The sequence below is a fragment of the Sphaeramia orbicularis genome, chromosome 24 (assembly GCF_902148855.1).
Source record: "Sphaeramia orbicularis chromosome 24, fSphaOr1.1, whole genome shotgun sequence".
NCBI lineage: Eukaryota > Metazoa > Chordata > Actinopteri > Kurtiformes > Apogonidae > Sphaeramia > Sphaeramia orbicularis.
Window position 1 is genome coordinate 50,042,867 of NC_043979.1, and position 16,019 is coordinate 50,058,885.

Genomic DNA, 16,019 nt, shown 5'->3' on the forward strand with positions numbered 1-16,019 from the left:
GTTTATATATATTTGTTGGAGTAGGAGGTGCATTAGGGTTGGGACTGTTGGAGTGTGTGTGGGGGGTACGTAACTGTTATATTTTATATAGAATATATATATATATATATATATATGTGTGCACAAAAGTAGTATTAGTTGTGGAAATGTTCAGCGGACCACTCACTCAGAGAAGAGGAGAGAAAGTTAGAGTTGAAATACATGATCATTTATTTGAGAAGTCATTCACAGAGAAACTCTGTTAGTGAGTCTGATTAAACATGGGAAAAACTAAAGACTATAAAACCCGGTCCATCCGCTTCTAGCTCGTACCTCACCCTGTACGTACATCGTACCACTCCATGCGACTCCCTCTCTGTTCCATGAAGAGGTCCCTGTGACCTCTTCACCCTAACCTTGCCTGGATCCTATCCAGAGTGTAGGCGCCATCATCTTATCTACACATCCAGACATTTAGGTGTTTGGGTTTTAAATCAAGGCCAGAACTCCCTTCCCAGGTCAGGGTGTCATGCAGTTGTAGATGTCACACACAGAGAACATATGGCATGAATAATGAACCATGTCATGACAGCAGTAAAGAAGTCCATTTTCCCCCACATATTAAATACTATGACTTTCCACCCTAAATATTACAACTTTGTTCCTGCAATAAACGGACTTTTTCATTTTCAGTCTGACCTCATTCCTCTGTATATACTGACTTTGTGTCCATATCCTGATAAAATTTACCATTAGAATAGCATTTATTATCATGATTATTATTTCCATACCTACAGTGCTCATTACCTGGCACGTCCGGGGGGCCGGGGGAGCTTGAGCCCCTGCTGCTTTGATCCTCTGCCTACAGGTGCCCTTTTTACTCATTTTTTTTGTTTTTTTGCGCAAAAAACTGCATGACTAAAATTTTCGTGACTAAAATTTTGATCAATGATAATAAATGTTACGAGTGGTTTATTTTGGCTGTGACTGGACCTGCTCATGGTGCCTGTCATCTGTGTCACACACACACACACATACATGTCCTGGTCTGGAGAATGAACGAGGAGGAGGGACTCTGTGTGGTTCCAGGTCCGTCAGAGTCCACCCCCTCTCTGCCCAGAACATTCCCTGGTCTGTGTTGGTCCTGGTCCTGTTCTTCTCCAGCTGTAGTTCTGGTTCTAAACCCGATGGTCAGTGTCATGGTCAGGTCGTGGCCTTAGCTCCAGACCAGCCCACTGTAACAGCTGGTGTCCACCTGAGTCTGAGTCCTGCTGAAGCACTCACACACATCTGCTTCTGTTGGACTTCCACAAACTGGAGTTTCAGCCACAGAACTGGAACACATGCTAATAGTCCTCACCTACTGAAACAGTCCATTTTTCTGCAGTTTTCTGTTTTTGCAGAATACCTTTAAGTTTACTCTGAGCTTTAATGAACATCTACATGATCAGTAAATTAAATATAGAGTAAAGGAAGTGATTTACACTGAAAAATGCAAAACACAGAAGTTTTTATTAGAATAAATGGTGATAAATCACATGAGAAACTTTAAAAAGAGAGAAAAAAGTCCTTTAGAAGCTGCCATAAAAGTACCAGTGGGTCTGAATGGGTTCAAATGTGCTGAAGTAATTAAATTCTGATATAAACTGATATGAAATTAAGAAGAAAACACATCCAAGTCTTCTTCTCATCCAGTACCTAAATCTGGTCCTTCTGCTGTACCAGAGTCATAAAACTCAGGTCAAATCCTCGACTCTTTCATCAGTGCCAACACTTTGACATTTCTGCTTTTGTTTCACAAACTGTTGGATCCATAATCGTAATATCTGTGTTCGCCTCAAACATCTGGAGTGAATCTGATTTGAAATAACCACAAACCTCCACAAATATTCCCATCAACCTGCTCAATGTTAAATGATATAACTATAAATACTACAGTCTAAACTTTATTCTTATCATGTAATGTTCAGTGGTTTGTCTTGGGTTAACACTTCCTCTACATGGTTCTGTCTGAACTGTGGAAAACCTAAATATCATCATAAATATGTCCTAGAATGAAAAGAAACGAAATATTCAATGTTTCACTGTAAAAGTAGGTGTAAAACCAGATGTAAAATGAAGGTATTTCTAGTTCTTAACATTCACTCTCATGCTTTTATACATAATTTAACATGTTTTTAAGAATTTGTCTTGGACTTCCACTGCAAAAATCCAAATCTTACCAAGTGTATTATTCTCATTTACTCGTGCAAATATCTCATCACACTTAAAATAAGACAGAATCACCTACAGAGGAACTTGTAAGGGAGATAAAAGAACTTATTTTTAGACAATAGATCTAGAAAATCTGATTTCAAGAAATCTTACAGAGATAATTTTCACTTGTTCCACTGGCAGATTTTTTTTGGTGAATTGAGCAAAAAAAATCTTGAATTAAGCAAAAAAATCTGCCAATGGAACAAGTGAAAATGATCTTACTAAGATTTGTTGAAATCAGATTTTCCAGATCTATTGTCTAAAACCCAGTTCTTCTATCTCACTGAAAAGTTCCTCTGTAGGTGATTTTGTCTGATTTTAAGTGTGATGAGATATTTGGACTGAAATGAGAAAAAGACACCTGGTCAGATTTAGATTTGTGCAGAGTATGAACACACAAACTTCTACACATTACATCTGTATTTACACTTCTATAGAAACTGAACATCTAAATAAACTGATCACATATTCTATGTGATGCCATTTCACACCATTTTATTAAAGATGAAAACAAATTCTGTCTTGTTCTTAAAAAACATTTAATTAACAAACAAAATACAACAAACAACAAGACAGTGGATGAGTATCCAGAGGAGAACGAAAAATATGACGAAGGCTAGTTCAACAAAGTTCACATTTAGAAACAAGCAACATTATGAATCCACTGCACGTCACAGATCTCAGTCCCATTGAACATCTGTGGGATCTTCTTGTAGACCCGTGTATGCTAGGCGTCCAGTTCCTGGCAACTGCCAGATGTTCATCCAGGTCCTTCAGGAAGAGTGGGACAACATCCCCCAGATAGGATCAGGAGGTGAATCCAGAGTATGTGCAGAAGGTGCACAGCCTGTGTTAGGGCTAAGGGGGACAGAACCAGGACTGAGGACATGGATCTGGACCATGTGGTTGATGTTTGACTTGCTGTGGATTAATAATGTTGCTTGTTGCTAATTGTGACCTTTGTAATTGGTGGTTATTCGTTTTCATGTGCCCTTTTGGAAGTTTGAGCCCCTGCCCCTTTATAGCTCTGTGCACGGCCCTGCTCATTACTCATAAGTCATTATGACTACTGTTACTGTTATCACTTTATTATAACTTTTATACTGTGATTATTAAACTATATATACATAGATAGGTAGGTAGATGGATAGATAGACAGACAGACAGATAGATATTGTGTGCATTATATTATATATTTATTTACTACTTTGATACTTGCTGTTTCTTTTACTTTCTAATGTGTAATTTCTAGGCCTGTAACAGTACACAAAATTTTCGGTTCAGTACGTTTTCGGTTTTCAAAGCCACGGTTTGGTTTTTTTCAGCTTGGTACGGGAAGAAAGAAAACCCCTCAAAATGTCTTTAATGAATTTTTGAACATTCTTCCACAAATTTTTGGAGGCAACAGAATATAGGAAAACAGGAATAATATAATTCTGCTGCTATAAATCAAATAGAAAATAAAATATTACTAAATGTGTTTTAAACATTAGTATTGCACTTTTCCCTGAAAGGGAGTTTTGAACAAACAACACAAATCTAATCCCAGTTCTGTCAGTTCACATTCTGCAGAAAAAGAACAACAAAAAAATTCCACATGAAGTTCAACATTAACAAGAGAGCAAACTGGTATTCTGTTGGAACGAACTGAAGAGAAACACTGACAAATAAATTAACCTAATTATTTATTTTAGGACAGTGAAAAAAATGTTTAGGACACTTTGTGTACGTGTGTGCGTGTGCAGGGTGCGACTTGTCAAAAACACAGAGGGTTTTTTTTTTTTTTTTGGTCAGAGGTGCGCGGGGGGGGGGGGGGGGGGGGGGGGTGTTATAGGTGGGGGTTCGGTCCATAACTAACGTAACTAACGCTGGCGTGAAACTTTACATCCTTTCAACTCCTTTCCAACTTCCAACTCCCAGGTTCTATTCCTCTATTATACAGTGTGTGTGTGTGTGTGTGTGTGTGTGTGTGTGTGTGTGTGTGTGACAGACAGAGCTAGTGTCAGTGTTTTAGAACTACTGTAGTTCACAGGTGGCAAACAACGTTCGTCGTCTCTTTCCTGGTTGTTCGTTCACCTGAACCTGAACTGATCCAGACTGGACTGGACTGATGCTGGAGGGTCTGCAGTCTGGTCCCTTCAGGTTCACATCACATTTGTTTTGTTTTTTTTAACCTTATGGAAGCAGCTATTTCATATTTCAAGTCACTGTGTGCTAGTTCCATATGTCCATGTGGAACTTGTGCGGATTTAAAGTTCTGCATCGAACAATGTCTTCTGTTCCTGTTTCTTTTTCTCAACATTCTGTGCTGTTTCGGTACAACTGTGGACCGAGCCCAACAGGTGTGTACTGAAACAGTTCGGTTCAGTACATGTACCGTTACAGGCCTTATATGTGTGTGTGTATATATATATATATATATATATATATATATATATATATCAGTGTCGGCTGCTCATCTTTCAGACAGGGGAAGCTGATTTTCAGCTTACATCAAAAAAAATTGTCCAGTTCTTTAAACATACATTGGTCCCTCCGTTCCTTTTTCAGTAAATGCTCAGTGTCCTTATCGTACCAGTCAGCGTCTTTTCCAGGACTGGACCAGTGTCCTCTGAATGTCCAGCAGAGCTGGTCTGCTCAGACGACCTTGGCCCAGTGCATTGTGGGTGTCAGACTTCAGCCTTTTTAAACTACAGATGCTCCTTTCACTGTGACCTAACAGTCTGACTGATTGAACTATCTACAAAACCAGATTAAACTGAACAAGAAATGATGAAATTATGGAACTGAAACAAGGAAAACGCTGAAATTATATTAAACTGAAACAAGGAAGTCCAATGAGTGTGTTTTATTTACAGTGCAAGAAATGAACCAGTAATTCCGTAGTGGTTTCTGTGATTTCACGGCAGAATGTGTGACGGTATTAAACTGAACTGTGTCAGTGAAGGAGCAGATCTGAAAACAGCTGTCAATCAAACCACATTCAGCCTTTGGATTGATCCTCCAATCAGCACATGGGATTCTGGCGTCCAGCCCGGTAGAGCTCCGCCCACAGCTCCATTCACCCCCAGAGACGCCCGGCGTCCGGGGGCGGGACAGCATCGTGGCATTTATCCAATTAGCGTCCAGTTTAGAGTCAGTGAAACAAACAGTTCCACTCAGTCCCACAGTCTGCAGACACATGCACTGAGCAGAGATGGAGGAGAAAAGGAGACGTGAACAACAGCCAGCCCACTGATCTGGGATAAAGCTGATTCTGAACCAACTCATCTGTGAGATGAACGTATTCAAACACATTTGGAGTCAATGAAATGTCAACACAACCGAACAGATTTAACCATTTAATTTTTGTAATTTTAGGGGAAGCTGACCTTCCCTTACAGTCTGTGAGAAATCGCCACTGAGATACATACAGGGTGTGGAAACCAAATGTACACTGAACATTTAGTTGTTTTTTCTCAGCAGACACTACGTCAGTTGTTTTGAACCCAAACATATACTGATGTCATAATCATACCTAACACTATTATCCATACCTTTTCACAAACTTTTGCCCATATGAGTAATCAGGAAAGCAAACGTCACAGAGTGTGTGATTTGCTGAATGCACTCGTCACACCAAAGGAGATTTCAAAAATAGTTGGAGTGTCCATAAAGACTGTTTATAATGGAAAGAAGAGAATGACTATGAGCAAAACTATTACCAGAAAGTCTGGAAGATACTATTAAAGAAGAATGGGAGAAGTTGTCACCCCAATATTTGAGGAACACTTGCAGCAAGTTTCAGGAAGCGTGTGAAGGCAGTTATTGAGAAAGAAGGAGGACACATAGAATAAAAACATTTTCTATTATGGACATTTTCTTGTGGCAAATAAATTCTCATGGCTTTCAATAAACTAATTGGTCATACACTGTCTTTCAATCCCTGCCTCAAAGTATTGTACATTTTGCTTCCTCACCCTGTGTATATATAATATTTGTTGTTGTTATTACTGTTTTCTTGTAATATTTCTTTTCTGTGTTTGTGCTGCTGTTTGAACCTCCATTTCCTCAGGGTTCTGACTAAAGGATCCACTCAGTTCCATGTGATCTTCTGATCTCCTGTCTGGAAACCACAGGCGCAGGAGCTGGGCTGCAGTTCCCCTTTAGGCCGGAGGGGGTGCAGTTCTCCTTTAGGCCGATGGCGGCAGCAGAGCCTGAAGTCTTCAGCTGAACCGGAAGTAGTAGAAGAAGAAACTCCAAACCAAACGGAGGCATGGGGAGAAACGGCAGCAAAAAGGGAAAAACACCGGTTTAAAAGTTCATTTAAGCGGAAAATGGACGACGAATACACGGTAAATAATGTAGTGTTTATGTGGAATTTAACGGTAACGTCTGGAAATGGAAGTCAACATATTTATGATGTTTTATGTTTTATCAGTTGACATTAAAGTCCATAATATTAATAACAGGACACACTTAACTGGATAAGCCCCTTTTTCAAACTATTATTATTATTATTTGACGCCATTTTAAATGTTACGAATCTGCAGAAGAAAATGGAAGATGTAAAGTAAAGGTTATTTTAGAAATAATCCGTAGTGTGGGTTTATTTCAGTACTTTAACAGCTGGAAATGTTGACAGTTTATTCATGTAGTTAACTAGTTCAGTAGATCAGATAGTTTAGGTTCTTATTTATGATTCACACTGACTCTCAGAACTATGAAGATGAAGGAAGGATTTAGTGGATTTATCCTATTCTATATTTAATCTAATATATGAAAAATACATGTGGAATCCAATTTTAGTTGGATTTAATCAAATTTAGTCTGAGTTTAATCTAGTTTTAGTTCTGTTTTTGTTGTTGTAAATAAGTAAAAACTGAATTAAACTTGGTCCTCTCTCAGAAACCTACGTCTGCTCCCGTAAACCTAATCCGAAGCCTTGTTCTCCTCAGTCCGGGTTTAAGGAACCCTGTGCTCAGTGTTGTGCCGTGGACTGGGGTCTGACAGACGAAGGGCGGTTCTACTGCAGGTCCTGTCACAATGTCATCGAGGTAAGAACAGTGTGAGGCTGCAGCAGCACAGGCAGACAGCAGGTGGTGGTGCTGAGTCTGTGCATGTGTTCATGACGGGAATGTGTGTGAACAGAGAACCAAAGAGGTGGAGGACTCCAACTTCAACCCAGGATCCAGCCGAGTGTCCACCATCAGCTCCAAGAAACGGAAACTAAAGCAAGGTCAGTGTCTGGTCCCACCAGTCGGATCTGGAAGAAGAGGAAGAATGTAGGTAACACTGAAACAGTAGAAGAAGAGTGGAGTCTTCAGGGGGTCGTCTTTATCGAGTCGTCATCAGGTTCAGGTTGTATTTGTCGTTTAATTCAGACTAAACCTGATGCTGTCGTTTCCAGAGCGCGGTCGCCAGTGGATGGTCTGCGAAGGATTCCAGTTCATCCTGATGGACCAGGCCGACGCCCTGGTCAAACTGGGCGTGTCCAAACACTTTAAGGTCTGGTTGATGTTTCATTGACCCGGTCAGAGGTCAAGGATCCCGTGGACATCGGTAACGGCTGTTGTTGTTGCAGGACGAGGTGTTGCATCAGCTGTGGATGTTGTACCTACACAGAAGTCAGCAGGCCTACACCAACACCCCCATCAGGAGCTGCACAGCGGTGAGGTCACCTACACAGATCCACCTGTAGACCACGTACACGGATCCACCTGTAGACCACGTACACGGATCCACCTGTAGACCACGTACACGGATCCACCTGTAGACCACGTACACGGATCCACCTGTAGACCACGTACACGGATCCACCTGTAGACCACGTACACGGATCCACCTGTAGACCACGTACACGGATCCACCTGTAGACCATCAGGTTCAATTATCAGACGGTAGTTTATGTCAGAAGTCTTCTGACATACGTCTGAGATAGATCTGGTGTTTTGGAAGTCAGCCGACGGTTCTGAACGGTTTCATCACCGCAGGTGAAAGGCTCGCTTTCCACTGTTTGAGGTTTGGAAATATTTTAGACCAGTGGTTCCTGAACTTATTTCCTTGAATATTTTTCACAACTTGTAACTTCAGTGCAGACAAAGCCCTGCGCCCCCCCTGGGCCCCCCCCATGGGTTAAGAACCACTGTTTCAGACGAAGCCAAGTCCAGTTAGTCCAGTTTGAATCCAGTTTTAGTCCAGTTTTAAGTCCGTCCAGTGCCTCCTGATGCTTCAGATTTCTTCCTGGTTCCTTCCTCTGTTGTTTAGAACCCTTGGTTCATTCGTCTGTTGTCTTGTCGTCCTCAGCGTCCCCAGACCTCGGACTCGGACAGTGCCGCTGACCTGTCCGTCGTGTCCGGTAGTGAGACGGACAGTGAGATGTTCCCGCCCAGTCGTGCCAGCTCTGTCACGTCTAACGCAGGTAGAAAAATGTTCCAGATGGATGCGACAGAACAGAACCTCCATCCTTTCACATTTCATCACATGTTCTCTTTAAACTGGGTTCTTTAAGAACGGCTCATTCTCCTTTAACTCCGCCCCCTGTCTCAGATAATTCTGATGCGTCTCTGTATGCAAGTTCTGTGGACGGTTCCACCTATAGGAACCAGAGGGGCGGAACTTCACACCTGATGACCATGAAAAAGACCCTGGTCCTGCTGCACCTGGGATTGGTGTGGGCCCGCCAAGGACTGACGCTCAGTGACCTGCTCAGGTACAGAACATACCTAGAACACACCTAGAACAGGTACAGAACACACCTGAACAGGTACAGAACACACCTAAAACCCACCTGAACAGGTAGTAACAGTTCTTCTGTTCTTGGTTCTCCAGGTTGGTGAATGAAGGCCACGTTCCGTACGTCAACACTTTCCAGGCCTTTCCAGAGGAGATGAAGCTCAGTGGCTCAGACTCGGTCATCTTCAAAGTTCTGGTCAGGAACCTTCATGTTCTCAGTTTTTTTTTCCAGGTGTGTCTGTGATCAGAAGGTTCGCAGGTTGGTGTTAGAACATCCAGGTGTTCTGCACCAGTAGGAGAACCTTTACAGGATGTACTCGGACCATGTCCAACACCATGAATAAAGTCAATGTGAAGGCGTTTCTTTCTTCTTTCCAGAAAGTCCCGCCCTATGAGCAGGTCCACAAGGAGACGGAGAACCTGATTGGCTTCCTGCAGCTTCCTGCCTTTCCTCCAATCAGCAGACAGAGTCTTCTCCATCCAGCCTCACTGTGTCTGCGATACCTGATGGAAGTCAACCTGCCCGGTAAACCACACCCACACTCACCTGGTTCCTCCTGTTCCTCCTCCTGTTCCTCCTGTTCCTCCTGTTCCTCCTGTTCCTCCTGTCAGCCTTCTGTTTTCTGTTTCAGATGATCTCTATCCCTGGGTTTGTGAATTGATGAAATTTGCTCAACTGGACGACGTTCTCCAGAACCGCTACGACCCCTTCTTACATCGGAAGTTTCCACATTACGACGTCCAGGCGGTGGCCATCATCATCGTCACCATGAAGTTCATCTTCGGCCTCAACGACCACGTGGAATGGTAATGGCTTTTATCTCCTCACCTGTTGTCTGACCACCTCCTGACCTTTGACCTCCTGACCTTTGACCTCCTGCTGTGTTTCAGGGAATCGTCTACTCGAGCGTCGCAGAGTCCACACTCAGGTGAGAACAGGTATGTGGTCATGTGACACGTCTGCGGTTGTCGTTGGACTGACGGCGCTGTCTGCGTCCAACAGGAAGGACCTTCAACCTGAGGAGGTGGTACCGTCTGCTGCAGGGGGCGGTCCTCCGAGCCCAGAGGAGGAGGGACAACGACGCCGCTAGGTCAGGCCACACCCACCAGACCGCGGTCTGGTATCAAGACCAAAACCACACAACAAGACAAAAACTACGCAACAAGACGAAAGTGACGCAACTAGACAAAAACGACAAACAACGCAACAACATGAAAACCATGCAACAAGACAAAAGTGACACAAAAATACCAAAACCACGCAACAAGACGAAAACTACGCAACAAAACGAAAGTGACGCAACAAGATGAAAATGACATAAACTCCTGCTTCAGCCTGACTTTGACATTTCTGAACCTTTTATAATATTTTTCTAGTTTTTCTGCAAACAATTCTTGTGTTTTTGTTTTATTTTATTTTTTTCAGGAAACAGTGGATTCCAGAGAAACTATTGTCCTCCAATCGACAAGCAGAGAATGTAGCAATGAAAAGGAAGAGTAGGTCATCTGTGATCATCTACTGTTCTTCTTCTTCTCCTTCTCCTTCTCTCATATTTCTTCCTTCTCTTTCTTCAGGAGTGTCCAATGAGCTTCAGTCATGTTTTAGGAAGTTGACTTCTGGTCCATCTGGTCCTTCTGGTCCTTCCGATGGTCCTGTCCAACCCCCGTCCATCTTCCAGTTCTTCTGGGGGGACATGGACGGTGCTGACGGTCCCAGTCTCCACCGTCAGAATCTGGATCTTCTGGTAACGCAGGTGGGCGGCATCCTGAAACCGACCAATGAGCAGTACTGGCACCCGGCACTGCGAGACTGCAGGTGAGATGGTGGCGCCATCATGGACCCGGTGCGGTCTGGTGCCAACGGTGGTTCTGACGGCGGTTCTGGTCCTGCTTCTCATCCTCAGCTCCTGTCACGACGGTGGTCATTACTCAGAGGCGGAGCCTACGCTGCCTCGCATGTTTGTGTGGACGCTGCAGCTGTTCGCCTTCGTCCTGGACCTGACGCCGGCGCTGATCTACAGAGAGGTTCTGAGGGTGGAGAGGCGGGTCCTCGGCACCAGAACCCCCCAATCCAGAAAGCACACCAAGTTCCTGAACGTCAGGCTGGAGAGGGCGAGGGCGAGGTTGGGGGCGGAGATGAGGGCAAGGGCGAGGTTGGGGGCGGAGACAAGGGCGAGGATGGAGGCGGAGACAAAGGCGAGGGTGAGGTTGGGGGCGGAGACAAAGGCGAAGGAGGGGATGACGGTGACGCCACAAGGGCAAAGAAAACGAAAAAAAAAAGCACCAGACGGACTTTGAAGTGTTGGTGGTGCATTCAGGGAGCGTCTGAAACTTCAGTTGTTTTAGTTCTGTCGACTTGATCTGTTTTTTATTTTATAATAAAATAAAAAAACTTGGGTTTAAAAGTGACGTTCATTTCCTCATAAACGACATCGAGAACCAAATCTGTCCTAATGTTTGGAATCAGGTAAGAAATGAAGGACGTCCTGTTTTTGTCAATCCAATTTTATTTCTATAGCGCCAAATCATAACAAAAGTTATCTCATGACACTTTACACATCGAGTTGGTCCAAACCAGACTGTAAGCCAATAAATTATTATATTTTAATTTCATTTAATATGTTTTGTCAGAACGTTTCTTCTAATATTTAAAACTGGTTTTATTTTCTTCTTTCATTCCACGTTTTGTCCAATCCATGATCCAGACGTTTAATTTCCTTCTGTTGATATTTACATAAATAAATTCTAATGGTAATTAAAGCTGAAACAATTGGCTCAAAGTGATAAAAAAAAAATCATTCATCCACAGTTCTGAATCTTCAGCTTTGTTTCCTTCATTTCTCTGCTGTTAAATATTGGTTCCACTGTTGAGTTTCACACGGACCCTTATTGTGACGCACAATGAAGCTTCAATTGAGGAAAAGTGCAAGAGAATATTTCCCTTCAATTCCAGTCGATTAATCGAATCGTGAATTTTTGCATTGGCTTCAAACACCTCATCGATTACTTGTTTCAGCTCTGATGGTTTTAAAACTTTTGATCTCCTGTTCACATGGTGTTTGAAATAATGGCAGATGAACTGTTTGCTTTAACGTGGTTTTTCTTTTTTTTCCGCAGGTTCAACAATAAACACCAGTTTGTGTCGATGACAGTGATCGACCAGCAGGAGGCGACAGAGGCCTGCGCAAACCAACAGGTAAAAGCTGAAGAAACAAAGAACAAACAGCTTTAATGAGGAAGTCCAACCCAGAAAGAAACAACAACATAAGTGGAAAAGTCAGTGAAACAATTAAATAAAAAACAATTTCATTTGAGAATCGAAAAATAAAAATTAAATGAGGAAAAACGTAGTTGACGAAATGAAACAAACCTCAAAAGTTAAAACTAAGAAAATATAAATAAATATGGAATAGAAAAAGAGTAAAAGGTTAAAGGAGTAAAAGTGTCAAAAACAACAGATTAAACCGAAAACAACCAAGAAAAAACCGCATCTGACACAAATTAGACATTTGATAAAAACTTAATGAAAACAGTCATTTATACCTGGTAAAAAAAAAAAAAAGTAAAATAACAGAAGAGACACAAAACTAACGACAGATTAAATAATAATGGATACAAGAAACTAAACTCAGAAGAAGTAAAAATGTCAATAAAACTAGAAAATAAAAGATGAATAATATTGAAATAAACTAAATATAGTGAAATATAATATTTATTTGAAGTGAAATGATCAAGGAGAAAAAATGTAAAGAAGTGTCTAATTCCTGATTGAACAAAATGAACAAAAACAGATAAAATAATGAATAGAGTGAATAAAAATGAATAAAAACATAAAATAATGAATAGAGTGAATAAAAATGAATAAAAACAGATAAAATAATGAATAGAGTGAATAGAAATGAATAAAAACAGATAAAATAATGAATAGAGTGAATAGAAATGAATAAAAACAGATAAAATAATGAATAGAGTGAATAAAAATGAACAAAAACAGAACATAATGAATAGAGTGAATAAAAATGAATAAAAACAGATAAAATAATGAATAGAGTGAATAAAAATGAATAAAAACAGATAAAATAATGAATAGAGTGAATAAAAATGAATAAAAACAGATAAAATAATGAATAGAGTGAATAAATTGAACAAAAACAGAACATAATGAATAGAGTGAATAAAAATGAATAAAAACAGATAAAATAATGAATAGAGTGAATAAAAATGAATAAAAACAGATAAAATAATGAATAGAGTGAATAAAAATGAATAAAAACAGATAAAATAATGAATAGAGTGAATAAAAATGAATAAAAACAGATAAAATAATGAATAGAGTGAATAAAAATGAATAAAAACAGATAAAATAATGACTAGAGTGAATAAAAATGAATAAAAACAGATAAAATAATGAATAGAGTGAATAAAAATGAATAAAAACATAAAATAATGACTAGAGTGAATAAAAATGAATAAAAACAGATAAAATAATGAATAGAGTGAATAAAAATGAACAAAAACAGATAAAATAATGAATAGAGTGAATAAAAATGAATAAAAACAGATAAAATAATGACTAGAGTGAATAAAATGAATAAAAACAGATAAAATAATGACTAGAGTGAATAAAAATGAATAAAAACAGATAAAATAATGAATAGAGTGAATAAAAATGAACAAAACAGATAAAATAATGAATAGAGTGAATAAAAATGAATAAAAACAGATAAAATAATGAATAGAGTGAATAAAAATGAACAAAAACAGAACATAATGAATAGAGTGAATAAAAATGAATAAAAACAGATAAAATAATGAATAGAGTGAATAAAAATGAATAAAAACAGATAAAATAATGAATAGAGTGAATAAAAATGAACAAAAACAGAACATAATGAATAGAGTGAATAAAAATGAATAAAAACAGATAAAATAATGAATAGAGTGAATAAAAATGAATAAAAACAGATAAAATAATGAATAGAGTGAATAAAAATGAACAAAAACATAAAATAATGACTAGAGTGAATAAAAATGAATAAAAACAGATAAAATAATGAATAGAGTGAATAAAAATGAATAAAAACAGATAAAATAATGAATAGAGTGAATAAAAATGAATAAAAACATAAAATAATGACTAGAGTGAATAAAAATGAATAAAAACAGATAAAATAATGAATAGAGTGAATAAAAATGAACAAAACAGATAAAATAATGAATAGAGTGAATAAAAATGAATAAAAACAGATAAAATAATGACTAGAGTGAATAAAAATGAATAAAAACAGATAAAATAATGACTAGAGTGAATAAAAATGAATAAAAACAGATAAAATAATGAATAGAGTGAATAAAAATGATTAAAAACAGATAAAATAATGAATAGAGTGAATAAAAATGAATAAAAACAGATAAATAATGAATAGAGTGAATAAAAATGAATAAAAACATAAAATAATGACTAGAGTGAATAAAAATGAATAAAACAGATAAAATAATGAATAGAGTGAATAAAAATGAACAAAAACAGATAAAATAATGAATAGAGTGAATAAAAATGAATAAAAAACAGATAAATAATGACTAGAGTGAATAAAATGAATAAAAACAGATAAAATAATGACTAGAGTGAATAAAAATGAACAAAAACAGATAAAATAATGAATAGAGTGAATAAAAATGAATAAAAACAGATAAAATAATGAATAGAGTGAATAAAAATGAACAAAAACAGATAAAATAATGAATAGAGTGAATAAAAATGAATAAAAACAGATAAAATATGAATAGAGTGAATAAAAATGAATAAAAACAGATAAAATAATGAATAGAGTGAATAAAAATGAATAAAAACAGATAAAATAATGACTAGAGTGAATAAAAATGAACAAAACAGATAAAATAATGAATAGAGTGAATAAAATGAATAAAAACAGATAAAATAATGAATAGAGTGAATAAAAAATGAACAAAAACAGAACATAATGACTAGAGTGAATAAAATGAATAAAAACAGATAAAATAATGAATAGAGTGAATAAAAATGAATAAAAACAGATAAAATAATGAATAGAGTGAATAAAAATGAACAAAAACAGAACATAATGAATAGAGTGAATAAAAATGAATAAAAACAGATAAAATAATGAATAGAGTGAATAAAAATGAATAAAAAACAGATAAAATAATGAATAGAGTGAATAAAAATGAACAAAAACATAAAATAATGACTAGAGTGAATAAAAATGAATAAAAACAGATAAAATAATGAATAGAGTGAATAAAAATGAATAAAAACAGATAAAATAATGAATAGAGTGAATAAAAATGAATAAAAACAGATAAAATAATGAATAGAGTGAATAAAAATGAACAAAAACAGAACATAATGAATAGAGTGAATAAAAATGAATAAAAACAGATAAAATAATGAATAGAGTGAATAAAAATGAATAAAAACAGATAAAATAATGAATAGAGTGAATAAAAATGAATAAAAACATAAAATAATGACTAGAGTGAATAAAAATGAATAAAAACAGATAAAATAATGAATAGAGTGAATAAAAATGAACAAAAACAGATAAAATAATGAATAGAGTGAATAAAAATGAACAAAAACAGATAAAATAATGAATAGAGTGAATAAAAATGAATAAAAACAGATAAAATAATGACTAGAGTGAATAAAAATGAATAAAAACAGATAAAATAATGACTAGAGTGAATAAAAATGAATAAAAACAGATAAAATAATGACTAGAGTGAATAAAAATGAATAAAAACAGATAAAATAATGAATAGAGTGAATAAAAATGAATAAAAACAGATAAAATAATGAATAGAGTGAATAAAAATGAATAAAAACAGATAAAATAATGAATAGAGTGAATAAAAATGAATAAAAACATAAAATAATGACTAGAGTGAATAAAAATGAATAAAAACAGATAAAATAATGACTAGAGTGAATAAAAATGAATAAAAACAGATAAAATAATGACTAGAGTGAATAAAAATGAACAAAAACAGAACATAATGAATAGAGTGAATAAAAATGAATAAAAACA

The 16,019-nt window shown here is 37.2% G+C and overlaps 1 protein-coding gene across 1 annotated transcript; it reads left to right on the plus strand.

Moving 5' to 3' along the window:
• The first annotated feature begins 6,446 nt into the window (after positions 1-6,446).
• Positions 6,447-11,345, plus strand: taf1b (TATA box binding protein (Tbp)-associated factor, RNA polymerase I, B). Its single transcript, XM_030129301.1, has 15 exons — positions 6,447-6,569; positions 7,173-7,271; positions 7,366-7,453; positions 7,625-7,722; positions 7,799-7,885; positions 8,521-8,635; positions 8,764-8,926; positions 9,046-9,145; positions 9,328-9,475; positions 9,582-9,756; positions 9,841-9,878; positions 9,953-10,040; positions 10,376-10,446; positions 10,525-10,765; positions 10,854-11,345. Exons 1-15 carry the CDS (start codon positions 6,552-6,554, stop codon positions 11,245-11,247), a joined length of 1,923 nt encoding a protein of 640 aa, XP_029985161.1. The 5' UTR covers positions 6,447-6,551; the 3' UTR covers positions 11,248-11,345.
• Positions 11,346-16,019: the final 4,674 nt, after the last annotated feature.

Excerpts from the sequence above, each read along its gene's own strand:
- taf1b (XM_030129301.1), top strand. Across the intron at positions 7,886-8,520 it reads CCATCAGGAGCTGCACAGCG|CGTCCCCAGACCTCGGACTC; the intron begins GTGAGGTCACCT and ends TGTCGTCCTCAG. Across the intron at positions 10,766-10,853 it reads CCGGCACTGCGAGACTGCAG|CTCCTGTCACGACGGTGGTC; the intron begins GTGAGATGGTGG and ends TCTCATCCTCAG.